This window comes from Dasypus novemcinctus, chromosome 21, assembly GCF_030445035.2.
Source record: "Dasypus novemcinctus isolate mDasNov1 chromosome 21, mDasNov1.1.hap2, whole genome shotgun sequence".
Lineage (NCBI taxonomy): Eukaryota > Metazoa > Chordata > Mammalia > Cingulata > Dasypodidae > Dasypus > Dasypus novemcinctus.
Window position 1 is genome coordinate 84306461 of NC_080693.1, and position 25773 is coordinate 84332233.

At 56.3% G+C, this 25773-nt stretch overlaps 1 protein-coding gene and 1 long non-coding RNA gene across 7 annotated transcripts; one reads left to right on the forward strand and one right to left on the reverse strand.

Annotated features, from left to right (window-relative positions):
- Nucleotides 1-20: 20 nt before the first annotated feature.
- SLC26A11 (solute carrier family 26 member 11) lies at nt 21-16427 on the forward strand. Of its 2 annotated transcripts, XM_004455440.4 has the most exons (17): nt 21-99; nt 975-1201; nt 1691-1883; nt 2263-2348; nt 4083-4162; nt 4926-5068; nt 7294-7469; nt 7832-7904; nt 8567-8617; nt 10274-10334; nt 11543-11598; nt 11708-11848; nt 14081-14208; nt 14331-14427; nt 14817-14950; nt 15179-15251; nt 15648-16427. In XM_004455440.4, the coding sequence occupies exons 2-17, from the start codon at nt 977-979 to the stop codon at nt 15737-15739; spliced, it is 1809 nt and encodes a 602-aa protein (XP_004455497.1). In that variant the 5' UTR covers nt 21-99; nt 975-976; the 3' UTR covers nt 15740-16427. The 2 variants fall into 2 exon arrangements, with proteins under 2 accessions (XP_004455497.1, XP_058140829.1); XM_058284846.1 differs by lacking the exons at nt 21-99; nt 975-1201; nt 1691-1883; nt 2263-2348; nt 4083-4162 and adding an exon at nt 6445-6540 and having other exon boundaries at nt 5002-5068; nt 15179-16427.
- LOC131275110 (uncharacterized) lies at nt 13666-24168 on the reverse strand. Of its 5 annotated transcripts, none has more exons than XR_011646968.1 (4): nt 23612-24168; nt 22191-22275; nt 16543-20089; nt 13666-16136 (listed from the first exon to the last, which is right to left on the reverse strand). It is a non-coding gene; the product is annotated as an uncharacterized lncRNA (long non-coding RNA). The 5 variants fall into 5 exon arrangements; XR_011646969.1 differs by having other exon boundaries at nt 22191-22295; XR_011646967.1 differs by having other exon boundaries at nt 23189-24168.
- Between the last annotated feature and the right edge of the window lie 1605 nt (nt 24169-25773).

Sequence of the window (25773 nt, forward strand, 5' to 3'; positions counted from 1 at the left end):
AAGCCCCGCCCCCGCCCCCGCCCCCGCCCCCGCCCCCGCCCCGCGAGCGCTGCGGACCCGGCTGCGGCGGTGCCAGGAGACCCCGAGCAGCTGCGCGCGGTGAGTCGGCGGCCTGCGGGGCATCTGCCGCCCCCGCCGCGCTCCCACCCGGGTCCGCGCCGGCCTCGCCCGGAGCCTGCGGGCCGCGCACCTTCGCCACCCGGGGACGCGGGGGTCCGGGCGGTATTGAGGCGGATTCTGGCCAGAGCAGCCCCGCGGGGGGTGGGATTGGGGCTGGGGGTCAGGGGGGCGGTGTAGGGAAGGTCCGGGACCAGCTCTGTGCGTGGGTGGGCAGGGGTCCAGGCCCCGAGAGGGTGCTGTGCGGCGGGTCCTCGTGGGGGGCCCGCTGACGTCCTCCCCAGAACCAGCTAGAACGGGGGGACTTCGGGGCCGTGAGTGCAACAGGTGGGGGCAGGGTGAAAACGGCGTCGGGAAGGGACCCCTCCAGACGGGGCCTCCCCGCGGGGCAGTCCGGGGCCTGGGTGCGACCCTCGCCAGCCGCCCCCCTCCCCTCCACCGCCCCGCGCTGCAGTCCGCAGTGGTGGGCGGGGCCGTGCTGTGCGCACCCGGCCGAGGTCTCGTACCCCGGGGGCGTCCGGGGCCCCTCCTCACCGTCCACCGCTGGGGGTCCTGGGCCCAGCTTCCCGCCCCACGGGCGGTTAAATTCCCTGGGGAGGGGAAAGGGGGGTTCCCCTGGGAGGAGAAGCGCCGAGTCTAACCACTTAGACTCCCCATCCAGGAGTTGATCAGATTTCCTCGCGCCTGGAGGGAGGGCTCGGCAGGGACAGGGGGGCTTCGGGACTTCCCCCTTTGGGTCCAGGCCCCGGGCAGTCTCTCGGCTTCCTCGGGGCTCGACCCTGTCTGGCTCAGTCCCCAGGGGGAGGGCAGATCTCCTGGTGCCCCCAGAGTCTGACTGCTGCTCCCGGGCCCCCCAGGGATGCCGTCCTCTCTGAAGGCCCTGGGTAAGGCCAGGCCCCCCAGCTCCGGCATGGCGGGGTGCTGCTCCCCTGCCGCCCTGCAGAGGCACCTGCCCATCCTGGCCTGGCTGCCCGACTACTCCGTGCAGTGGCTGAAGATGGACTTCATCGCCGGCCTGTCCGTGGGGCTCACAGTCGTCCCCCAGGCACTGGCCTACGCCGAGGTGGCGGGCCTCCCGCCCCAGGTGAGGCGGCCGCCCCGGCCCCCCCTGACAGCCAGACCCCCGCCGGCAGGGCTGGGGCTCCATAGCAACCACTGCAGACCCCCGCTGCGACCCTCGTCACCAGCCTCCCGGGGCTCGGAATCCTGGGTTTCCAGGCTCATAAAGCGCCATGGCCTTTGCGCAGGCGGCTCCCCCCCACCTGCTGCTTCCCACGCACAGACGTCAAGGCAGCTCCGAGTGGCCCGCAGGGGCCGGCCATGACTCACAGCGGCCTGAGAACACGCGCAGGCTCAGCCAGGGGCCGCAGGCTCAGCCAGGGGCCGGCAGCAGCAGCCTCCCCCCACCCCAGTTGGGTGGGGGGAGAAGAGAGGCCCCTAATCACACCGGATGGGGGGCCCCTACAGGAGTAGCACTCAGGTGCCCCTGCCGGCCCTGCCGCGTGGGACGCGCGGGGTGCACGCCAGGCCCCGGCTGCCAGGGTGCCTCGCCCACGGCCCTCTTCCCTCGCAGTTCGGCCTCTACTCCGCCTTCATGGGGTGCTTCGTGTACTTCTTCTTGGGCACCTCCCGGGACGTGACCCTGGGCCCCACGGCCATCATGTCCCTGCTGGTCTCCTTCTACACCTTCCACGAGCCCGCCTACGCCGTGCTGCTGGCCTTCCTCTCGGGGTGCATCCAGCTGGCCATGGGCTTCCTGCGACTGGGTGAGGCCCTCCGCCTTCTGCGGTAGCCGGAGGGGCTTCCGTTCTGCTCTTCCTGGGTCCCGGGCACCCGCCTCCAGGGATGCCTGGAGCTCCACGGGTCCTTCGTGCACTCCCAGGGCTGACCCCTGTTCTCCGGGGGAGGCTGCCCCCAGCGCTGCCCCAGTAGGTTCCGGGCTCTGCTGTGAGGCCAGGACACTTGGAGAATCGTCCAAGTGCTCAGATCCCTTCCCTGTTCCCCCAAAACAGTCCAAACGTGACATGTCACTTGCTGGTCTCCCCTGGTCCCACCCAAGCCACCTTGCCCAGCCTCACCTCCATGCCCCCTTCCCGGGGGCCGGGAGGAGCTGGGGACAGCTCGGTCTTTCTCTTGGCTGGCCAGGGTTCCTGCTGGACTTCATTTCCTGCCCTGTCATCAAAGGCTTCACCTCTGCTGCTGCCGTTATCATCGGCTTCGGACAGATCAAGGTGGGTACGCCTCCCTCCCAGGGCCCGGGGTCCTGGTGTTTGCGGCCCAGTGGTAGCACCTGCTGGAGATTTTCTACTCTCCTCCAGGGATCTCCAAGCACGCTCTGCTCTCCTGGATTTCCATTCAGAAAATGCTTCTCTGGGGAGACATTGAGTCACGTGCAGACTGGGCTGCGGACAGTTTGGGAGGCTAGTCATCCCGTCCACCAGCTCCTGTCTGAGCACCTCGGGCCAGGGGTCATTTCTTGAGTTGTCTGTCTTATGAGCTTTACCGTGCACTCGGAGCAGCTTTTACGGGTCACAGGCCTGCTGCCAAAACTTCAACCAGCAAGTCATTTCCCCACGCTCACCTAGCTGGACAGCCTCAACCTTCAGTATTCTTCCCAATTTAGTATTTTCAAACATAGTTATTTTTATACTTACACTTCTGTGAGGAGTAAGAATGAGTCTCTGAAAGGCGTAATTCACTCTCCTTTTCTGGACCTCACGTTCCGTGGGGGTGGGAACGGTGTTGCTCCCGACAGCTGCCGCCCCAGCACTGCGCTTGCTACAGAGCAGGTGAGCGCCAGGTCCCGTGTGTCGGAGGGGAACAGAAGTGCTTCCCACAAAGGGGGCCACGGGGGTTGGCAGGGAGACTCGGGGCCATGTCCTGGGCCTCTCGAGGCCCCGCTCCCCAATGAGAGCAGAGTGGGAAGATGCAGGGCAGAAGAGTGTACCCGCGTGGGGGTAAAGCAGCTACTGCGACTGCGCGCTCACTCGGTGCCGGGGCCTGGGGTCAGCCCTTCCGCTGCCCTGGGAAGGCAGGTGCGGCCTTAGCTCTGTTTTGTAGAGGAGCAGGCAACTCAGGTGTCAGGAGGTGTGGGGGCCCACGGGCCGTGGATTTTATCAGCACCCGTGTCAGGGGAAGCTTGGTAAATGTCCTTCCACAATAACACTATTTTAAGCAACGAGAACGTCCCTCTGTGGTCCCAGTGCACGGCGGCTTCTGTGTGTTCGCAGCCGGCAGTCCTGGGTCCCTGGTGTCTTCAGAAACGGGGCTGCTCTGAGACCCCTCTGTGGAGGGCTGGGCCCTGCTGATGCAGCCTGGACAGAGGATCCACTGGCCGGGGCTGAGTGTGGCAGGCAGGGTCGCCAAGGCAGGCCCTGACTGGGGCAGAAACCCCCTTACCCGCCTTTCCCTGGACTTGGCGGGCCACGGGGGCCGCTCCCTGGAGCAGGGGGGCACCGAAGCCCCCAGCACCGCGGCCTGCTGTGATTTTCCTTCGTGTGGGGGGCGGGGCCGGCTGGGCGGGCTGCGGAATGACGGTCGTGGTCACCAGGCAATGGCGACGGGCAGCAGAGTGACGGACGTGGCCTTGAGCCAATGGTGGCTCGGGTGGGGGGGGACAGCCGAGTGACGGACGTGGCCTGAGCCAATGGCAGTGGAGGCAGGGCCGGCCTGGCACCCGCCCTGGGGTCGCTCAGATTTTTTTTTCTCGGAAATGGAGCGATGTAGGAAAACACGCCACTGACACAAACGTTATGAAACGTCCCCTCCCACACCCCCCACGGGGTAATCCTGGTGTCCTGTCCTGGGGGTGTTGGGAGCGGCGGGAGGGTCCCTGAGGGGGGAGATGCCCCAGGAAGGACGAGGGTCTGAGCCCGGCCGCCGGGTCTGGGGGCTGCTCGGCTCCCTGTGGGGGGCCCGTGGCCGCGAGGCCGAGGCGGGGAGCTGACCTGACTCTGTTTGGACAGAACCTCCTGGGACTGCAGGACATCCCCAGGCAGTTCTTCCTGCAAGTGTACTCCACCCTCCTCAGCCTCGGAGAGACCAGGTACAGGGCCCCGCCCTCCGGACCCCCGTCCTCTCCCCAGGACCTGGCTGCTCGGGCGGCCCCCCCAGAGCGGCAGGAAGGCAGGCTCAGGTCCGCCCTGACATCCAAGTCCAAATCCACTTCCCCACAGGCTCCCGGGGGGCCTGGGGGGCACGTCAGGGTGACTCCCCAGACAGCTTTCCGGGGTGGTAGAGATGGGGGTGACAGAGGAAAGGGGGACAGAGTGCCGAGCTGGCACCCCCGCTGGAGGGCCAGAGGAGAGGGTTTCGCTGGAGCTGTAGGGTGGGCTGCCGCGTGGGGCCGGCGGAGTCGGGAGGAGCAGGCGGGGACGCTGGGACCCCCTCCCCGCTCTTCCGCTGATGGCTGAGCCCACCTGGACATCAGTGGGCTTCGCCAGTCCAGGTGAGGCGGCCACGAGGGTCAGGTCAGCCCCGGGCCGGAGGTGGGGGGCAGCAGGGAATGGGAGCTTCACCGACTGTTGCGGGTGAAAGGGTCTCCCCGATTCCTTAGTCCTGAGCCTTCTAGGACAGACGAGGCAGCTGTAGCCCGAGATCTTTGTGACTGAAGACCAGCCAGCGGTGCTGCGTCACCAGTGGGCTGGGGTGAATTTTGCATCAAGTTTGGAAACGGAGCAGGGATCCGAGCTTTTCTTAAGGAAGTTGAACAGGTTGTTTTAGGAAAAAGCGAGAGCGCGACGGAGCGAGCGAACCTCCCAGCAGGAGCGGCCGAAGGCCGGCTGAGGGGTCCCCCTCTCCACCTGCAGGGTGGGAGACGCCGTCCTGGGGCTGGTCTGCATGGTGCTGCTGCTGGTGCTGAAGCTGATGCGGGACCATGTGCCCCCCGTGCACCCCGAGATGCCCCCTGGCGTGCGGCTCAGCCACGGGCTGGTATGGACCGCTACAACAGGTGAGGAGCCCAAGGGACCGGCCCGCGGCTGTCCTGCCCAGCCCGCCGCCCTCCGTGGCCACGGGGGGAGCCCCAGGCCCCACCCCAGGGAGGCGTGGGTCGGGTCTGGACACGACGTGGCCTGGGATGTGTAAGACTGCCCGAGCGATCCTACCACGCGGCCGGGAGGGAGGCGGTCGGGCCACGGCAGCAGGTCTCTACGGGGGCGAGTTTGCCAACCTGGGACATTGAGCAGTGTCTGGAGGGGGTGGCTGTTACTGGCGGATAGTGGGCATGGGCCCGGGTGCTGCCGAACATCCTACATGCCAGGGTGGCCCTACAACACTCAGGGCAGCCCTGCAGCGCGTAGAGTGGCCCTACAACGCGCAGGGTGGCCCTACAACACGCAGGGTGGCCCTACAACATGTAGGGTGGCCCCACAACGCGCAGGGTGGCCCTACAACACACAGGGTGGTCCTACATCACAACAGGGCGGCCCTACAACGCACAGGGCGGCCCTACAACGTGTGGGGTGGCTTTACAACACACAGGGTGGCCCCACAACGCACAGGGCGGCCCCACAACATGCAGGGGGCCCTACAGTGCGCAGGATGATCCGCCCTATATGCCAGGGTGGAGGTTCAGAAGCCTTTCTATGGGCAGGCAGGTCCCTGAGGGAGAAAACAAGCTTCTACTTACAACCAGCTGCTTGTACTTTGATTGTTCAGCCCCTAGGGGGAAAAGTTTTGCTTGTGGCACGGGATCAGCAGGTGAGTCGCAGTTAACGAGAAGGTCATAGAGAAAGGCCCCTGGCTTGTCCAATAGGTCTTGGACCCCCGCTCTGAAGCTGCCAGTGCTCTCCCCCAGCAGCACCCAGACAGGAGGCAGGCACCTTCCAGGAAGCAGGGAGGCCCCTTGGCATCTGTCGAACCTTCTCTTGGCTGAGGGAAAACCAAAGTGGCCGTGGCCTCCGGGGCCTTGGAATCTACCGGGGTTAGGAGAGGGGTGGCTCAGTTCAGCTAGATTTAGTTACTTCCAGCTGCTCAGACTTGACTCTGAGTTTATAACCATTTGCCAGACCCTGTCCTGTGGACCTGAGACCATGCGCCAACACCAGGAGTTCAGTGGGGTGCAAGGAGCACTGGGTTTGTAGTCCAAACACCCAGCCTCACCTCCCAGCCCGTCCGCTCACCGAGGGGTTTGACCTTGCCCGAGTCACTTGCTAACGTCTCTGAGCTTTGGATTAGTTGTCTGCAAAATACTGACAGGCAGGGGTTAGCAAACGGCCCAAAGTCCAAATCTGGCCTGCCACCTGATTTTGTAAATAAGGTTTAATGAACACATAGCCACGCCCACTTGCTCACGTACGTATGGTCTACGTCTGTTTTCGTGCTTAGGATGGAAGAGTTGAATAGTCACGATGGACTCAATGGCTTGCAGTGACAAAAATATTTGCATTCCAGCCCTTGACAGGAAAAGTTTGCCAATCCCAGGTCTGGGGCTTGTTTTCCTATCACTGAAGTAAAACCCTCCTGAGAACCTCCTGCCCCACGACTTAGGAGGCCCCCCGCTCTGGCTGGTGGGAACCGTGCGGGGCCAGGGGCTGTGCCCTCTCGCTCTTTGGGTCTTTTCTTCACAGGCGCGCACTGATCAGCTCTAAGCTCAAGACTTGGGGGGGCCTCTGGGGTGCTCTCAGTGCCACTCTCTCCTCCCCAGTTCCTGTCCCTATCAACTCCAGGTGCCTTGGTCCCGGGTCCCCTCCAGGCCCTGCGTGGAGCTATCGTAGGCTCGCCTTGCTTGCTTCCTGCCTCTTGGGGATCGGGGTCTTCGAGCCTGATGGCCTCTGTCTTGAAAAGCATGGTTTTGCCTATTTCACCCAGTTTTTAGTCCTCTCAGGCGGGGGTACGTCTGGTCGGCTCCTCCGCCTTGCTTTGGAGAGGAATTGTCCAGGCCACCTGATTCAGAGTGTGCGTTCAGCCTCACCTGTTGTTTGTGCGTGGTCCCCGGGGAACCCTCAGCCCGTGGCTCGCGTGCCTGCCCCGTGCGTTGCCACGCTTCTGGTTCACGCCTGCCACGTGTCCGCTTGCCTCTGTGCTGTGAATGGTCACGAGTCGGGGCTGGGGCGGGGGGTTCCACGTCCCGTAGCGTGGTGCCTGCGTTGCCCCGAGCTAGAGAAAGGTCCTGCCGGGCCTCCTTCCTGTGTCCGATGCGGGTTCCTCACCGACGTGCTTCTCCTTCCGTGCCAGCTCGCAATGCCCTGGTGGTCTCCTTTGCTGCCCTGGTCGCCTACTCCTTCGAGGTGACCGGCTACCAGCCCTTCGTTCTAACTGGGGAGACAGCCGAGGGGCTCCCTCCAGTGCGGACCCCTCCTTTCTCAGTGACCACCGCCAACGGGACCGTTTCCTTCACTGAGATGGTACAGGTAGGTGGCGGAGGGAAGCCAGCCTGGCCACGGCGGGGCGCCTGCAGGGTCTGCTGTGGGACGGGGGGGTCTGGGCTCAGTGAGGACCACGTGCCCGAAAGGACAGCCGACAGGTCCCTGGCTGGACAGGACCTCGGGAACTGCACACTTCCTTTTCTTGCTCGAGCCCAGGCCTGCTCCTCCTGTACTGGGCACCAGCAGAGCATGAGTTTGCTCCTTGTACGATAAGGGGCCTCCTCCTTGCGTGTGTGAGTTCACAGAGCACATTTGCTTTGGGTAGTCGTGGAGAAGAGCTGGCCTCTCCTTCCATGCAGTCGGAGGCCAGGCTCTGAGGGCCACTCACTGTCCCTCTCCTCTCCCAGGACATGGGGACGGGGCTGGCCGTGGTGCCTCTGATGGGCCTCCTGGAGAGCATCGCGGTGGCCAAAGCCTTCGGTAAGAGGCTGTCGTGCGCGCCGTCCCGGGGCTTTCCCGGCAGGTGCTCCCTCTTCCTTGCTTTCACCTGCTCTAGCTCCAGAAATACAATGTCCATTCAGGTGACGCACGTCTTCCTAAAAGGTCCCGCAGTAAAAATGGATTGAGGGTGGAAACCCCATCCCCAAACTGATGGACCCCAAATTTTTATCACTTGGCTCCGTGCAGAGAAGTTTGCTGTCCTCTGTCTCAGTTTCCTGTCCCTGTAGCTGCTCCTAAAACCTTTGCCCGCTTGTCCATTTGGGATGGCCTCGTCTTTAACTTCCTTGTCATCTGGCTGGTGAGCAGAGAGGTCTTTAGTTTAAAATTTTTCCTCTTATTACACAAACAGTAGCTTTTTATGGCAGAAAACCAAAGTACAGAAATACATAAAGAAAAATTATATCACCCATAATCTCCCGCTCTAATAGGGATTAGCGCTTCGCTGTACACCTGTCTCCTCTTTTCTCACAACACGCAAGCATACGTGTATGCGTGTCTTTGTGCGTGTATTTTAAACACACAGACGACCATTTACACTCTTTAAGTAACGCTCTACTAGAATGTTGTCAGCCCTGTTTTCGATTCGTGAATGTTTCCCTAGTGACGTGTATCCAGTGACACTCTGCTGTCGTTCTCTTTAGCGTCTCAAAATAATTACCGCATCGACGCCAATCAGGAGCTACTGGCCATCGGTAAGACCCCAGCCGCGGGCCCCGCGAGGCCTGCGTGGGCTTCCCTGCGTCTCGCCGCGCGCGCCCAGCGAGCCCAGTGGCGGCCGTGGTGTGGCAGGAGCAGGGGTGGTGCCAGTGGGTCCTTTTGAAATGCTGGCATGGACACCTCACGACCCCGACTTAATTACCAGGAATGGGAAGCTGACAGCGGGCGTTACTTCTGACTGCTGCTTATTATGCACCTGCTGTGTGCCTGGCCTGGGTTCCTAGCCACAGCTGTCCAGGAATGCCTGGAACGTTACCTGAGGGCGCATCTGGGGCCCCAGGTCAGAGAGCTGGAGAATTGGCAGCTTGGGACCTTGCCCTGGAGGCGGGGCAGGTGGATCCCGGAGGCACAGGCGGCCGCCTGCCGCGGGCTGCGCGGCCTCCGGCCAGGGCCAGGTGGCGCAGAGCTGCTGTCCTTGCCTCAGCGCCCGGGCTCTGGTGGCCCGTTTGGAGACCAGTTGCCGTGTGCAGCTTGTCTCGTGACCTGGGCTTCCTGGCCCACCTGACTTCAGGTGCAGCGTGTGCTCACGAGCCCGTTCCCCTCTTGACGGCAAAGAGTTTGGGGCCCGCGGATGGTGGCAGAGGGACGCTGCGGGCGCTCCTCCGCGGAGCTCCTGGTGGATGGGGCATTACCAGGGGTTGGGTGTAGTTAGGGTTTCCTAGAAATCGCTTGCCCTCGGGCAGAAAAACTCTAGACTTCCCCGCGCACCCACCACTGAGTCTCCCAAATGGGATTTCCTTGAGCATCTTATTCCCGTTACTGCAAAAATAACGCAAAACTCACATCCTGACGAGAGGTTGAGTTATCGGCGTACAAAAGGCAAAAACCGCAATCGAGGGAAGGCAGGAGCCTCTGGACAACTGAGCGTCCCACAGCTCTGGGTGCAAACAGGGTGCGTTTGCTTCCGGGGACGGGTGAGCGCCCCTCGCCGCCGCCCAGCAGGAGGCCGCCCCCCAGGAGGGCAGAGCAGGGAGGGCCCCCGCCCCTGGCCCGGCACAGAGCTGTGCCTCTGACCCAGAATCCGGGGCCGGGAGTGCTGCAGCGTCAGGACACAGGCGAGCACCTGTGCCCACAGACCCGCCGCAAAGCCGCCAGCCAGCCCCGAGACCAGAGAGCAGCCCTCGGGAGGCTGAGCCTGTGCCTGTCGTGGGCCCTATGGGCACGGGGTGGTCGCGGGGGTGCGTTTTGTGGGTTCCTGGGTCCTGATGCTGACGCGGTCCGTGCATCCCCCGGGGCAGGTCACCCGGCGTCACGGGGCAGAGCGCGACAGCCCGGCTCCTGTCCGGCAGCTTGGCCCCTGGTCTCAGGAAAGGGGGTGGTTGCTTTGCGAGGACGAGGTGAGGCCCCGAGGCGCCTCCCGTTTCTGGAGGCCTCTGAGCAGCCCCCTACCTTCTCCTGCTCACGCGTGGGACGGAGGCAGGTCTACGTCCACAGACGGGGCAGGATTGTTTTAAGGCTGGGATTAACCAGGGAGCTTGGCAAAGGTCCTGGTTTGGTTTTTCCTTCCCTGAGAGCTGGGGTCCCGGAGGCGGCCCCTCTGCCTGCCGTTTTCCCTTCCGCTCTCTGGTTTTCCCTTCCCTCCCTCCCCTGCGCCGGCTCCTCCGGATCAGCCTTTCCGTCTGTCTCCCCAGGCCTCACCAACGTCCTGGGCTCCCTCGTCTCCTCCTACCCCGTCACGGGCAGCTTTGGACGGTGAGTGACCTCGCCTTCCTCATCGGGGGCCACGGCGGAGGGCCCTGGGCGCGGCTCTCCCTTGCCAGCCCCGGCCCTCCACGCTCATTTCCTCAGCCCTTCTCCTGGTTCAAAGACCTCCTGTCCTTGGGACCCGGGACCCCAGGCCCGGAGCATCTGAGCTCTCCCCGCCCCACACCGCCACGCGTGGGGCAGCCCAGGACAGGGGCTGAGCGCGTGGGCCCGGGCAGTGTGGGAGCCCAGCTCTCCCCCGCCGGCCCCCGGCCCCGGGCTCGCTGCCGGGCCTCCCCGGGCCTCGGTTTCCTCCTGCAAAATGGGCCTAATTGGGAGACCCCCCACCCAGGATTAAGTGACGAACACTTTAAAAGCGCATGGAGCGAGGGCTGTAGTGGGAGGGGCCGTGGGCCGTGTCCACGTTCACGGTGTGAAAACTCTCTAGCCGCTTTTAAAATTTAAAACTGTCCACGTCGCCTTGTCGGGGTGACTGGACTGTGTCGGCGTCCTGGCACGTGCCTTGTGTGTAGTGGCCACTGGGAAAAGCCCATGGCCATTCAGCTACTTAGTAAATGTTTTAGTTTGCCAAAGGGCTGCCCATGCCAAGTTCCAGAAATGACGCTATTTACCTCCCTTAGCAGAAGGTCAGCCTCTTCTCACGTCAATAATAATCCATGTCCATGTTATCGTTTATTTTTTTAGGAGATTCCGGGGATTGAACCCGGGACCTCGTACATGGGAAGCAGGTGCTCAACCACTGAGCCCCTGAGCTCCCAGTCGTCGTTTCTCATGGCAGTGTAGCGTTCCGTCACGGGTGGTTTCCTTGTGGACCCTCTGCTGGCCGTTAGGGTTTGCAGTCAGGGCCCTCTCGGCCGGGCCCTGGGGGCTTGGGGTTTCTGTAGCAGGACTGTAAAACCTCCTTTGGCCAGAGGCCCCCCGAAGGGCCACTGCACCCAGACGCCTCGTGTACCGAGGGGTCAGAAGGCAGCAGAAGCGAATTCCTCGTGACTTGCCCTTCCTTGTGCTGCCCTCTTCTAATAATAAAACAACAGAAATTACTTAGAAACGAAGCTGGACGGGCGGGGCTGGCATTGCACGCGCCCCAGGCCCTGCCTCCCACCCCCCCTTGCCCCTGGACGGCCGCCGGCTCTGCAGGTGGGAACCCGGGCAGGTGCGCGGCCGGCCGAGGCTAACCAGGGCTGTGTTCCTTCCAGGACGGCCGTGAACGCCCAGTCCGGCGCGTGCACCCCGGCAGGGGGGCTGGTGACAGGTGCGCACCCCCGCGGGGCCCTGGGGTCGGTGCGGGCCGCGTCCCGCCCCGCGTGGCGCCCACCCCCGCCCCTCCGTGCTGCCGGTGACCCCCGCCCCGCGCCCCGCAGGCGTCCTGGTGCTGCTCTCGCTTGACTACCTGACCTCGCTCTTCTACTACATCCCCAAGTCCGCGCTCGCTGCCGTCATCATCGTGGCCGTGGCACCCCTGTTCGACACCAAGATCTTGGGGACCCTCTGGCGCGTCAAGAGTATGTACTTGCTGGTCCGTGGAGCGCGCGGACGCACGGGCCTCGCCACGTCCTCCCTGTCCTGTTGGGGGCGTCGGCGTCCCATGGCTGCGCCAGCATCCCCCTGGGTGACCACCGAGAGCTGGCGGGGGCGCGGGTCCTTGTCACGTCCCAGAGGCCGCACGTCCCACGTGGTGTCAGCTGGGCCCTGTGCCGCTGCAGGGAGCGCCCCTCGCCTCCTCCAGCGTCCTGGGCCTGCCCCTGCCCTCCCCCAGCCTCTCCGTGCCCCTCTGTGCCCATGTTTCTGCTTCCTCTGAGGGCCCCCGCCACGGGCTCTAGGGCCCACCCTGAGTCACGGCGACCACGTCTTAACTCCTTTCCCTTCGTGGGTCCCCGAGTTAGGCCTGGGAAGTGCCTCTTTTTTAAAAAAAAAATTTATTTTTTATTTATTTCTCTCCTCCCCCCTCAGTTGTCTGCTCTCTGTGTCCATTCGCTGCGTGTTCTTCTGTGACTGCTTGTATCTTTATCAGCGGCATCGGGAATCCATGTGTCTCTTCGTTGTGTCATCTTGTATAACTTTCTGCATGTGTGGCACCATTCCTGGGCAGGCTGCACTTTCTTTCATGTTGGGCGGCTCTCCTTATGGGGCGCACTCCTTGTGCATGGGGCTCCCCTACGCGGGGGACACCCCTGCGTGGCACGGCACTCCCTGCACGCATCAGCACTGCACATGGGCCAGCTCCACATGGGTCAAGGACGCCCGGGGTTTGAACCGCGGACCTCCCATGTGGTAGACAGATGCCCTATCCATTGGGCCAAGTCCACTTCCCAGAAATGCCTCTTTGGGGGCACTGTACCCCGCGATGGGGGGTGACTCTGCTCACTGGGGTGTAACTTACTCTCCCAGAACCTGTGGCCACAGCTGGGCAGTTTGGGTGGCATTAGGGCGAGCTGCGGTCAGTGGGTCGGGGCTGGGGGGCAGAGGGGTTCCTCCTCCCTGCTCACGGAAAGCGCCCGAGTCCCACTCCACACCCCTGAGCAAACTTTCAACTCGCGAGGCCCTTTCCCCAGCCCCAGCCACCTGCCTTGGGCCGCTGGTCGTGCCCAGCCAATTTGAGGGAGAGCTGAGGGAGTTTTCGGGGTGATTGGCGAGGTCCGGCCCACCCAGCCCCTCCGCCCGCCAAGCTGGGTGACTCGAGGACTTCCTGACCTCGAGGACTTCCTGACCGGCAGGTCCTTTTTGTAGCAGTTTCTGTTTCATTTCTCAAAGAGCTTAAAGGCTCCCGTCACTCCTCTGGTTTCCCTGTCAGCCCTTGGGAATTATCGATCAGAAGGAGCCAATCTGTCTTATCCAGTACAAGTTGTGGGGCTTTTCATACGTTACTGCTTAGAATCTTTGAGCAGCCTGAGATGCTGATCTGCCCGTTTTACGGGGTGTATTAATCAGCCAAAGGGGTGCTGATGCAAAGTACCAGAACTCTTGGCTTTTATAAGGGGTATTTATTTGGGATAGAAGCTTACAGTTACAGGGCCCTGCAGAGTCCAACTCAGGAGGTACTGTCTCACCCAGTGTCACCGGCCGCATGTTGACGCAGCATGGCGGGCGACGTCCGCGAGGGCGCAGCCTTCCTCTTCCTCTTACAGCTCGTGGTCCCGGCTTCCGATCTAGGCCATAGGCTGGGACGAGGCTCGTCTCTCTCCCGGGAGCCTCCGCCGTGTCTAATAAGCCGTCTCTGTTCCTCTGTGTTCCTCTCCCTTGTGTGGGTCTGTTTTTCAGCCCCCAGGAGGGCAGGGACTCAACTGAGCTGCACGCTAAGGATGTGGTTGAATCAAAGCCCTAATTTCAACATCATTTAATCAGATGTCTCAGCTGACTCTAATACAATCAAAGAGTTATCACGCCCTGGGGAACAGACCAGTTGACAAACATCATTGATGTTTCCTTTTTGGAGTTGATAAACAGTATCAAGTTGCCCCACCTGGGGAGGGCGTGGAAGTGGGGGCTGGGGGGGCCGGGGACTTGTCTGAGTTACGGGAGCTGGGTCAGCTCGGGGGCCCCCCCATTGTGCTGAAAAGTGACACGCCCCGGCCAAGGAGCCTGCCTGGGTGCCTGGTTCTGCACCCCCGACGGGTCCCCCCCGTTAGCGTCTCCTCATAGGGCAGGGCCCATGTCCCCGCGCCGTGCGGCCTCCCCAGAACGGGGCCCCGGGGGGCCACGCGGGCCGCTCAGCGGGGCCTGCCCCCCCCCCCCAGGACTCGACCTGCTGCCCCTCGGCGTCACCTTCCTGCTGTGCTTCTGGGAAGTCCAGTACGGCATCCTGGCCGGGACCCTGGTGTCGGCGCTGATGCTCCTGCACTCCGTGGCCCGACCCACGGCCCAGGTACCAGCCGGCCCCCGCCCGCTGTCCGCTGCCCCGTCCTCCAGCCCGTCGGGCCCAGCCCGGGACTCCCGGCCCGGGACGGCCCGAGCCTGCTGCCTGATGCTTGCCCCCGCCATCCCCAGGTCACCGAGGGGCCGGTCCTCATCCTGCAGCCGGCCAGCGGCCTGCACTTCCCTGCGGCCGAGGCCCTCCGCGAGGCCCTCAGCCGGGCCCTGGAAGGTGCGTGGAGTGGGGAGAGGTGGGGGGCAGCGGGCCCCACGTGCCGCCTGCCCTCGCTGCCCGGGAGGCGCCAGCCGACGGGTCCACCCGGCTTTGAGTTTCTCAGAGCAGCCCCCGTGGCCCCAGGACCTTCCTGCTATCCCGATGCGCCGTGGGCAGTTCCCAAAAATGTGCTTCCCTCACTGTCCCCACGGCTTCTCCTGAGGAGGGGGCGTCTGAGGGAGGAAAGAGGCCGAACATCCGCGCCCTTCATCACGCAGCCGTGACCACGGTCCCCTCCCAGACCCCACTGGGTGACCGCGCCCGGAGCCGGACGCCATGCCCCCACCCCCCCCACACACTGCGCCGATCCCCTCTCCCCGCGTGACTGCGCTGGCCTGTCTCCCCAGCCTGCCCGCCACGCAGCGCCGTGCTGGATTGTACCCATGTCTGCAGCGTCGACTACACGGTGGTGCTGGGGCTTGGGGAGCTCCTGGAGGACTTCCAGAAGCAGGGCGTGGGCCTCGCCTTCGTCGGCCTGCAGGTGCGTGGCCGCGCGGGCCAGTCAGCAGCCCCCCGGGAGGCCCCCCGCGGTCCAGAGGCCGGAGCGCAGCTCGGAGGAGGGGGCCCCCGCCGGGAGATGGGGCGCTCAGGCTTGTGGAAGGGGATTGCAGAGCGTCAGGGGCCGCAGGCGGCTGGTCAGGCTGACCAGTGAACACAGGGGCCCGAGCCAGGCCGCCCGCCCCCCAGCTAAAGCCCGCCCACCCCCCAGGTCCCCGTCCTCCGCGTCCTGCTGTCGGCTGACCTGAAGGGGTTCCAGCACTTCTCCACCCTCGAAGAGGCAGGTTGGTACTGTCAGGACGCCGGCCCCCCACGAGCCCCCAGACCCAAGATGCTGCGGGGGAGGGGCACGCCAAGGCCCGAGAGCGCGCGGCCGTGGTGGGGGGAGCCGCTGTCCTTCTGCCCTCGGGGAAGGAGCCAGGCGTGGGGCGGTGGTCCTGGGCCAGCAGCCAGGGCCGTGCGGGGATTCACCCCCCAGGCCCGGCAGGAGACGGCCCCTGGCCCACGGCGGGTGCTCAAGAGCGCGGCGGCGCTAACGGCGTGGCGTTCCGAGGACCCGAGCGGGGCCCTCCTAGCGGCGGGGGCTCGCCGGGGAGACCCCAGGGTTCCTTCCTGCCGGCGGGCCCAGCCCTGGGGCGGATGCGCTTTGCTGGTGCTTGAAAACCTGTTGTTTTGTGCAGAGAAGTTCCTGAGGCAGGAGCCGGGCACCCAGCCCTACGACGCCGGCGAGGACGCGCTCCCAGAGCACAAGATCGCCCTGCTGAGGGCCTAGCCGGGCGCAGGGCGCGAGGAGGCTCCCGGAGGGCTTTCCTCGCTGGGTGTTTATGCCAGATGCTGCCTTGGGGGTCTGAGGAGGCCCGAGAAGGGGGCGCGGGAAGGAGCACCTAGGGGGGCAGCGCGGAGACCCGCGTGGCCATCCCGGCGGGTGCCGGCTTCGTGCGGAGTCGTGGGAAACTCGCCTGCCTGCTGTCCCCGGAGCGCGCCTTCCCCTGAGGGGCTTCCTCCAGATGAACAGCCGCCCGGTGGGATGGGGAGGGTCCCGGCTGGGCCTTGCGTCTCCGGGTCCCACCAGGCAGGGGAGGCCTGAGCGGGCCTGGGAGTGGGCGCCTCCGGCGGTGTCTGTGCCATCGGCGGGGAGGAAACCAAGGTGTGCCAACGACGTCAAGCCACTGTTGAAAAAGAACGTCGCTTTTTGTGACTTTAATAGCTCTGGTGTTTTTGTAAGAATCATAAATGCTTATTGTAAAGAACACAGACTCCCCGCCCCCTCCCTCGTCCACTTTGGTAATTGTTCCGGACCCGCCCCCGCTCCGTGTCGTGTCCGTGGACGTTAGCGTGTGGACCTGTGTGTACAGTTTTACACAACGGGGGTCATTCCGCTCATGCTGCCGCGTGACTCCCTTTTTAGGCACTCATTTGTGGTATTTATTGTGATAATAAATAGAAACTATATGACGGCAGACGGCCCCGTGGTATTTCCTTCTGGACGTGTGCCGTGACACTTCCTCAGCCACACGGAAACTTCTGCCCGTTAAGCTCCTCGCGGGTGCTTTTTTTTTTTCATTTGTCACTCACCTCTCAGGGAAACATGCAGCAGCCACCGAGCATGCTCCTGGGCCTCTTCTCCAAGAAAGAGGGTGCTGTCAGGGTGCTGTGACTGACGGTCCCAGCCGCTGTGCCTTTGGGGTCCACGGCTCCCGAGGCCATGCCATTCCCAGGCGGTCCCTAGCCAGGGTCTGAGCACAGCGGGGGCCTGGGGCCTGGCCGGGGGCCCTCGAGTGGCACAAGGGACACTGTTACAGGGTTTTCCTGGTCAGCTCTGGAAGGGTTGTGTGGTTGAAATTCTCACCGGCCATACAGCAGAGGGCCTGAGCCCCTGAACCCTTTATTGCTGCTTTGTCCAGTTTTATTTTCTGCCAAGCTGATGGTCCATAGGTGCTTCCCCACTTTCTTTTGGCATTCCATCAATTTTAAGTGAGTTTGAGTCAAAGACTGTGGGTCCACTTTTTTATCATGGCATTTTTTTTACTGGTTGTAAAGCTCCTTCTACATAATTCTTCATTTGTGTTGTCAATGTTATTTGTCACTTCAAGTCTTTCTACTTTTTCTTTATGTGCACTTTTTTATTTGTAAGCGTGAATGTTTTTAAACATATTTATGAGGTCAAGTTTATGAGTCTTTCCTTTCTCAGTTTTGGTTTTGTGTTTCATAATACCGGTTTTCCCAATCCGTGTCATGAAAACATCCCTGCCGTCTTCTGGAACGTTGGAGGCTTAACCGTTTACATTTAGTGTGTCGTCCTCCTGGGATTTACTGCAGGATGTCACCCCATGCCTCAGCGGGTGCGACACACACTCCTTCTGCAGCCCACCTGCCCCCCGCCGGCATGGGCAGGTGACCCCCTCCTTGCCTGCCGGCCCCTTGGCACAGAAAACCCTCAGCGACCAGAAAGCAGCAGAGCTTGAAGTTGAATGAGGCTCTGACTGCCTGCCCTGCCGCGGGGCAGGGACAATCCAGGTCCCCCGACAGGCCGCAGGGAGCGCAGCCGGATGAGGCCTGCTGGGGACACAGGGCCACCTCGCAGTCGTTGACGGGGTGGACAGTGAGTTGCGGAGGACGGAGGCTTCCTTGCCGGGGTTGACTCCAGGCTGGTGCATTTGCCGTACCTTCCAAAGGCCGTTGCATCGCTCTTGGCCGCAGCTCCTGGGCAGTGGGTTCCAGGCCCATGGGTGTCGGAGTCTTGTTCGGTGACCCGAGGTATCGGGAATGAAAGACAAAGAAAGATTGGGTTCAGGGGATCTGAGAGCATTGATTTCTCAAGCTCATCAGACAACTTTATTGAGTCGAGGGGCTAGTATATATACCCCTAACATACGTGACATTCAGCACAAAATCAAGTTACCTATTACCCTTACCTCATTCTATATTAACTAGTGATTGATGAAAACCCAACAAACCTTACTGGAACTATTATTATAAGAATCAGTAACTATGCTCATAAATCCTGTTACCCAGGTTGTTCTGTTCTAGGTATTGTTCTGCCTGCAGGTGTGCTGACCCAGCCAAGACTGTGCTCTGCACCAATAATCATAAGGGACAGCTTGACTCAGTGGTCAAGGAAGTAACTTGCTTCCATGGAAACAACATGCCTTTGTTTCCCACATTTCCCCCTTTTTGTTTTAGTCAGGGTGACTGTGTCTGTCTTAGGTCGAGGCTACGCACAATCAGCCTTACCCGTCCTGGGGAAGCGTGGCAGCGAAAGGCCACGTCCCTGCCTTAGGTTGACTGAAAGGCTAGCCAAGTTGCCCGTCACTGACTACCAGCCAAGCGCACTGACTTCGGGGTACTATTGTAGAGTTTTAGCAAGTACTATGTTGTTCGCTTGCCCCATGGTGTCCACATGGTGCAATCTCTGGCAAACACCTTTTCCCAGGCAAGCGACAACCATGAGCAACAGGATTAAGACACACATCCCTATTCCTAAGGCAGATAAGAAATGCTGAGACTTCCACCAATCAACAGGATTAAACTTACTCAAATGTGAAATCAAATCATTAAAGATGTCCTTATCACTATCTACGTATATCTGATTATGTGACATTTCTAAAATCTTTTTCTGCAATTCCTCAATTTCTAATGACATATTTCCTTTGTGTCCTAACAAATGATTTCTGATCTTATTCCATTGAAACATAGACATGTTATAATCCAAAGGAGTAATACAAAAATTACTTTCATTCCAATCACATTTCAATCCTCTTAACAAATTCAAATTATAAACTTGATCTCCTAAGTGTAAAACAGCAGATTCCAAATCACTAACTCTGTTATTAAGTCCTTCATCAATGTGCTCTTGACTATGCCATAAGTCACTTGCATTCTTGTACCAATCATGCACGTATTGCTGTGTCTGCACCGTCTCATGCAATGCAACAGCAGCAGTGGCAGCAGCAGTGATGACACCAGTGAGACCAAGAATGCCAGCTATGAGAAGTCCCAAAAATCTCTTAGATCGTTTCAACAGTCCTTGAGCCAGGTGGAAAAGAAGATGACTTTCAGGTGATGACTGCCACATCCGATTCATTTTCACCGGGATACACACTCCTCGTCTTCGGCGAGCCATGGTGATAATATCTCCATTCTGTAAGATATTCTCAGACAAGCAAGTATACAAAGCGCCATCCTTATAGAACAAAGCATTTTCAGTTATGGTAGCCTTCCCTACCACAAACACATGTGGATCTCTGACACATGATTGAAAATGATGAATTTGATCTAATTGTAAATATTGTCCATCCATACTTTTATTACCTTTCCATACAGAAGTAAATGCCACTCCTAAGAAGACTTTCCATATTTGTTTTTGATCATGGATTCCAGTGCAATTGCACCATGGAAAAGGAACTCATTTCCCTATATTTTTCCAATCACTATTATTTTTGATAAAAATTATTTTTTCATCCAAATCAAGGGAATCATGAAAGGGATACTGCATATTACTAATTTGTTGTCCCAAGCTATTTATACCATACCAAATAAATCTGCCCTTATATTTGTTGGGATTCCCCATAGGGGCACTTTCCCAAACTATTCCATAGGAATCATTAAAAACGACAGATCCTCTTCCCATATGGCATTCATACCATCTTTGCATATCACCAGCATTCCTCTTAGGACAACTATAACTTGGATACTTATATTCTTGGTATTGATAGGATGGGAATAAAGTTACCAAAGATTTAGTATTATTATGGCTAAAATTGATCATAGTTCTATTTTTCACAGCCATACATGGTGGGCGATTGCCAATGCAAAGAGGTCAGAAATCAAATGGAAGAAGATTATAAATCTTTTGTCCTTCTTCTCGTGGCTTAAGTGGTAACCTATCACCCACGGGTCTAGGAAATATAATAGTTTTATTCAAATAGACAGGAAAAGAAGGATCTTTCCAGGTTAACACTCGAAGTAATGGGGGATTAGGGATATAAGCCCAATATGTGTAATTACCATTACCATTGCCAGTTTCACTCACTATCAGTAGGATCCACATGTGTAGAAGACTCCTCTTCTTCAGTCCTAGGTTTAATCCTTTTTGCCGGAAGCCAGATTTCTTCTCCATTTCCTGAAATGATAAGAGCATAGCCTCGCCCCCATACTTTAACCCTGCCTTTCTTCCATTCATTACTTAAAACATCTTTCCAAAATACTGGTTGATTCTCAGAGTCTGCAATTTCTGTGGATTTTTGAGAATGTCCAAAATGACATTCAGCCGGTGTCATAGAATCATAAACGTTAAGAAAATTTAAGGTAAATAAAGCTTTAGCCAATTGATCTTTAGGTGAAATCATACCATCATCTCCCCCTTTTTGTTTTAAAAGCATAGTCTTGAGAGTATGATGGCATCTTTCAACAATAGCTTGACCTGTAGGATTATGGGGAATGCCAGTAACATGTTCAATAGCATATTTTTTACAAAAAGAAGCAAAAGATTTACTAATGGAAGAGGGTCCATTATCAGTTTTAATTTTTAGAGGGCATCCCATCACAGCAAAAGCAGACCAGAGATGTGAGTGAACATGATGAAACTGTTCCCCACTTTGAGCAGTAGCCCACATGAAATGAGAATAAGTGTCAATACAAACATGAACATGTTTTAATTTACCAAAGGATGGAATGTGAGTAACATCCATCTGCCATAACTGATTAGGAGTCAGGCCTCTGGGATTAGTTCCAGCCTGAAAAGGCACTGCTGTCAGTGGTCCAAGGTGGGACAAGCACGAATAATTTCCTGCGCTCGTAGTCTAGTAAGCTTTTGATATTTATTTCGCAGGCCTTTAGCATTAATGTGAGTTAAAGCATGGTAATCACGAGCACTTTGTACACACCCCACTAATAAATCAGCTCGAGCATTACTGGCTGTCATAGGACCAGGCAAAGATTTATGAGAACGTATGTGTGTAATGTAAATAGGATGCTGTCTTAATCTAATGAGTTGTTGCAAATCAGCAAAAAGTTGAGATAATTCATCAGTAACAAAGATATGAGCCGTTTCAATATGCTTAATAGTAAGGCATACATATTCAGAATAGAGACAATATTCAAAGTTTCCTTAAATATTGTTAACACCTTAAATATGGCAGCAAATTCAGTACGCTGAGCAGACGTGAATGGAGTCTGCCAAGCCTGTTCTTTTCAAGAAGTAACGTATGCTGCTTTTGTATTACTATTACTATAGTAAATACTGTACAGGATAGTTGGGCTATGCACATAGCCCTGAAAAGCACCGCAGGAGTTTATTGTTGCAGCTGGCTTGATTTGTCTAAGAAGACACTAAAGAAAGTCTTAGCAAGTTTTAAATCAAAGTGATAGCAACACAGCTGGACATTAACTTTTTGCAACAAACTAGCAGTGTTTGGGATTGCTGCATACTACAGTGTTGTCACTTTAATCTATGATAAGAGGTTGTTTTTGTGACACACACTCTTTTATAATAATTAAAACCATAATTAATCACATTGTACTTTTCTTTTTAATATTATGCTGAAATATTGGTAACTTTATACACTTTTAAGCATTTATAGAAACCTTTTACTCATACAACTTCAATTAAATTAACAGAGGGTTAAAGGAAAGAAAAAACTTGTTAATTTTATAACACTTTAAAACACCTTTTATTCAACTTATATATATATATATATATATATTTTTTTTTTTTTACTTAAAGTTACCACAATACTTTTTCTATAACTTGCCACATGCATTTAAGTTCCAAGAGTTTATGAAAATTAGCCATCCTACTTTAGGGCAGAACACACTTTTTTGCAAAAACTTATTAAATTTCAATTAGCATTCTCACAAACTTTTAACCTTTTTAATATTCATTTAAGTTTTACATCCTTCATATTATCCTGTGAAGAAAAATAAGCTATTCATTTCAATCTAGGCAAGAACAACTTTTTATAAAAAGACTTATAGTAATTTTGTTAATCAAGACTCACAATTTTTATCATTGTAGAGACCTTATTAACATTTAAACTTATGTATTAATATAAGTGCTTATTTAATTTTTGGCCATTTGAATAGAGCTCTTTTATAAATTTTTATTAATTTATATTACCATCCGGAGGTATCAAAATATACACTGACATTGAACGAACAAACACAGAACAATCAACAACACAGTAACAGAAACATACAATTTACAATTAACTCATAATTCTTACTTTCTTGGTATAGCTGCTTTTAAGCTCTCCATTATATCACATTTTAAATATCACTTCTTCAGATTTCTTCTGGAATCCAAGTTGCCTGTAACATGCAAGCTTGTGCTTGGAAACATTTTTATTAGTTATCAGCAATCAGTTAAGATAACTTGAGCAGCATAAATGTAGTTAAAACTGTAATTTAGCAGTTTAGACAGACCGTTAACACACATTTTTGGATTATTACTCTGTAAGACTATACTGAGACTTGAAGTTCAGGAGTAAACTATTGATTTAAAACTGAAAATTCCTTTTTAAACCTTGATAAAAATTTTGTACTGATTTTATTATCTTGGTTAAATAAGCCCAATTAGAATTAGCATGGAAATAAAACAGAACACCAATGTTGCCATGTTTTCCTCTTTTTTCAGTGGCTTAACTCTATTAACCCCCACTAGCCCACAGCTGCATTGTCATGTAGACAGCAGGGGGGTTGCAGAGTTGCTGCCAGAACAGTTTCCTCATCTTAGTTAACACTTTAACAGAGAGTTTTCTTACGAGCCTGATTTCACTAACAAGGACATTATTTAGTATCTTTGCCCCTTTTAAATCTTTCAATAGTTTAAAAGTTTTTGGCTCAGGATGAAACTTGACACCCCCTTGTGGGTGTTGAGCATCAGGAGGAATTTGTTGAATAGTTACAGGAAAAGCTGCTCCGGCTTGCATAGCCAGAGGCTCACCTTGACTAGATCCCAGTAAAAGACATCTCATTAATGGAGTAACAGGCACAGGATTTGGCTTAAAGCTGCTACGAACATAAGGCAGGTCTGTGGAGAAAAGTCCACTAGGTACTTTTCCAGGTTCTGGAGGTGCAGAAGGAACCTCATGAGTCAAATTAGGATATATGTTTACTTTAGAAATATTTAGCTCCGACATAGATTTAGTTAAGAATGGATTTGTATCTCTAACTTCAAATAACTCCTCTTCTTCCTGTTCCTCCTCCGAATTCCTATCTTTACCTGTATCATTCATAGCTGTTTCCTCCCTTGAGAAAAGAACAATCTCTTCCTCTTCATCAGACTGCAAAGGATCTAATGCAGCAGCAATATGCTGTCCTAAGGCCCAAACTGATACAGGTGTATTCTCTCCTTTCTGATATGCTCTCTGCAATGCTTTCATTACTTGCCTCCACTGCTTAACATTCATCAAATTCTTTCCTTGCGGTTGAAACCAATAACAATGCTTTTGAACCAAAGCAAACAATTCTAACAAATCTGCAGTCTTAACTGTGACGCCTACACTGTGCAACAGTGTTTTCAAAACCTATGAATATTCTTCCAAGCGTCCTGGTTGATCACCCATACCCTGATGCTAACGGAAAGCAAAACTTAATAATATGAAGCAGCAATCTACCCGGGTTAATTAATTTCGACGCTCCTTACCTTAAAAAAGGCTTTTCAGCTTTCCGCATTCCCGATCCAGAGGTGGAAGATCCTACGCTGCTGTGTCTTGATGAATCCTCTGCCTCGGGCCCCACGTCTGGGCGCCACCTGTCGGAGTCTTGGTCGGTGACCCGAGGTATCGGGAATGAAAGACAAAGAAAGATTGGGTTCAGGGGATCTGAGAGCATTGATTTCTCAAGCTCATCAGACAACTTTATTGAGTCGAGGGGCTAGTATATATACCCCTAACATACGTGACATTCAGCACAAAATCAAGTTGCCTATTACCCTTACCTCATACTATATTAACTAGTGATTGATGAAAACCCAACAAACCTTACTGGAACTATTATTATAAAAATCAGTAACTATACTCATAAATCCTGTTACCCAGGTTGTTCTGTTCTAGGTATTGTTCTGCCTGCAGGTGTGCTGACCCAGCCAAGATTGTGCTCCGCACCGATAATCATAAGGGACAGCTTGACTCAGTGGTCAAAGAAGTAACTTGCTTCCATGGAAACAACATGCCTTTGTTTCCCACACATGGGCCCACCGATGAGATGTCACGTGGCATTCCGCATCAGGGGGTCGGACACTCTAAGACTTGGGTAGCGTTGTCTTCTGAGGCCCAACGGGCAGAACGGCAAGTCCATACCTATGCCCAGTCCAGTTGAGTGACCTCTGTCCCTGCCAACTTGGAAAAGGCCCGGAGTCAGCTGGCTGGCCCGCGGCCGGCTGGTCTTGAGCGGTGTCACATTGGGGGTCAGCAGTCGCTTTTGCTGCTGGCTGGCTGGACACCGGCCTCGAGTCGGAGAGCTTGCTGTCGGCCCGTCCCCTTCATCCCTGCCACCCCCACGGCCGCCCTCCCAGAGCCCGCCGCGCCCTCCACGCTGGCCAGCGCGGAGGGCTGACGGCCTGTCTGCTGTCTTCGGTGGCTTTTCTATGGAGCCTGCCCCCGATCGTCACGCTCCCCTCTTCCCACGCCTCTTCTCCAGGCTCCTTGTCCCCCACCATCTGCCCTTTCTCCTTCCAGGTCCCCAAACAGCCAGGTGAACCCTCACGCAGCCTGTGAGCCTGTGTGTCGTCCAGCTTTGGCTGCTCGTCTTTCTACATGAAACGAGCATGTCCCGGAGCGCTGCCCACTGCGCACTGCTGACCCGGCCTCTCATGGAGCAGCCGTGGGTTTTTGGCTTGTACACACCTGCCACGCTTCCTCCTTGAACAGAGAGATGCATGCACAGAGCCGGGTGGCGTGTAAACCGACTCACCCCGGCAGGTGTTTGGCACCGCCAGTTTCATGGCACGCCATCTGTGACTCAGCAGATACACCTCTCGGAATCTGCTCTAGAGAAAACATTGAACACGTGTGCCGGGAAGCAGGGCCGAGGGTGTTTATCACATCCTTGTTGGTGATTTTCAGTGTTTCCGTAAAAAGAGCAAGTGGCAGAGTGACGGCCATCTGAAGGCTCTGTTGGTGTAAACACACCCACTAACCTAGTCTAGGATACGGTAGGTGTATGTGTAAGGGCTTTTTTTGTTTGTTTTTAAGATTTATTTTTTATTTATTTCTCTCCTCTCCTCCCCCCCATTGTCTGCTCTCTATGTCCATTCGCTGTGTATTCTTCTGTGTCCGCTTGTATTCTTGTCAGCAGCACAAGGAATCTGTGTCTTTTTGTTGCATCATCTTGCTGCATCAGCTCTCCATGTGTGCTGCGCCACTCCTGGGCAGGCTGCGCTTTTTTCGCGTGGGGCGGCACTCCTTGAGGGGTGCGCTCCTTGCTCAGGGGGCTCCCCTCCGCGGGGGACACCCCTGCATGGCAGGGCACTCCTTGCGCGCATCAGCACTGCACGTCGGCCAGCTCACCAGGGTCAGGAGACCCTGGGTTTGAACCCTGGACCTCTTTTGTGGTAGGGGGACACTCTATCCGTTGAGCCAAATCCACTTCCCTGTATGAGTTTTTAACAACAGTGTCTGAAGGATGCACATCAAACTCATAAAGTGGTTGCCTCTTGGGAATTACTGATTTTAAGCACATATGTTATGGTTTAATTTTTCAAAGACTAATACATTCATAGAATACCTTGTAATGAAAAACTAATCAAAAGAAGGTGTGGCCAGCTGCCTCGGAAGTTTGGAATTTGGTGTCGGCCGTGCAGGGCCA

Coding starts and splice junctions, on each gene's coding strand:
- SLC26A11 (XM_004455440.4), top strand. CDS start 977: ATGCCGTCCTCTCTGAAGGCCCTGGGTAAGGCCAGGCCCCCCAGCTCC. Junction 10,335..11,542: donor GTCACGGGCAGCTTTGGACG/GTGAGTGACCTC, acceptor TGTTCCTTCCAG/GACGGCCGTGAACGCCCAGT. Junction 11,849..14,080: donor GACCCTCTGGCGCGTCAAGA/GTATGTACTTGC, acceptor CCCCCCCCCCAG/GACTCGACCTGCTGCCCCTC.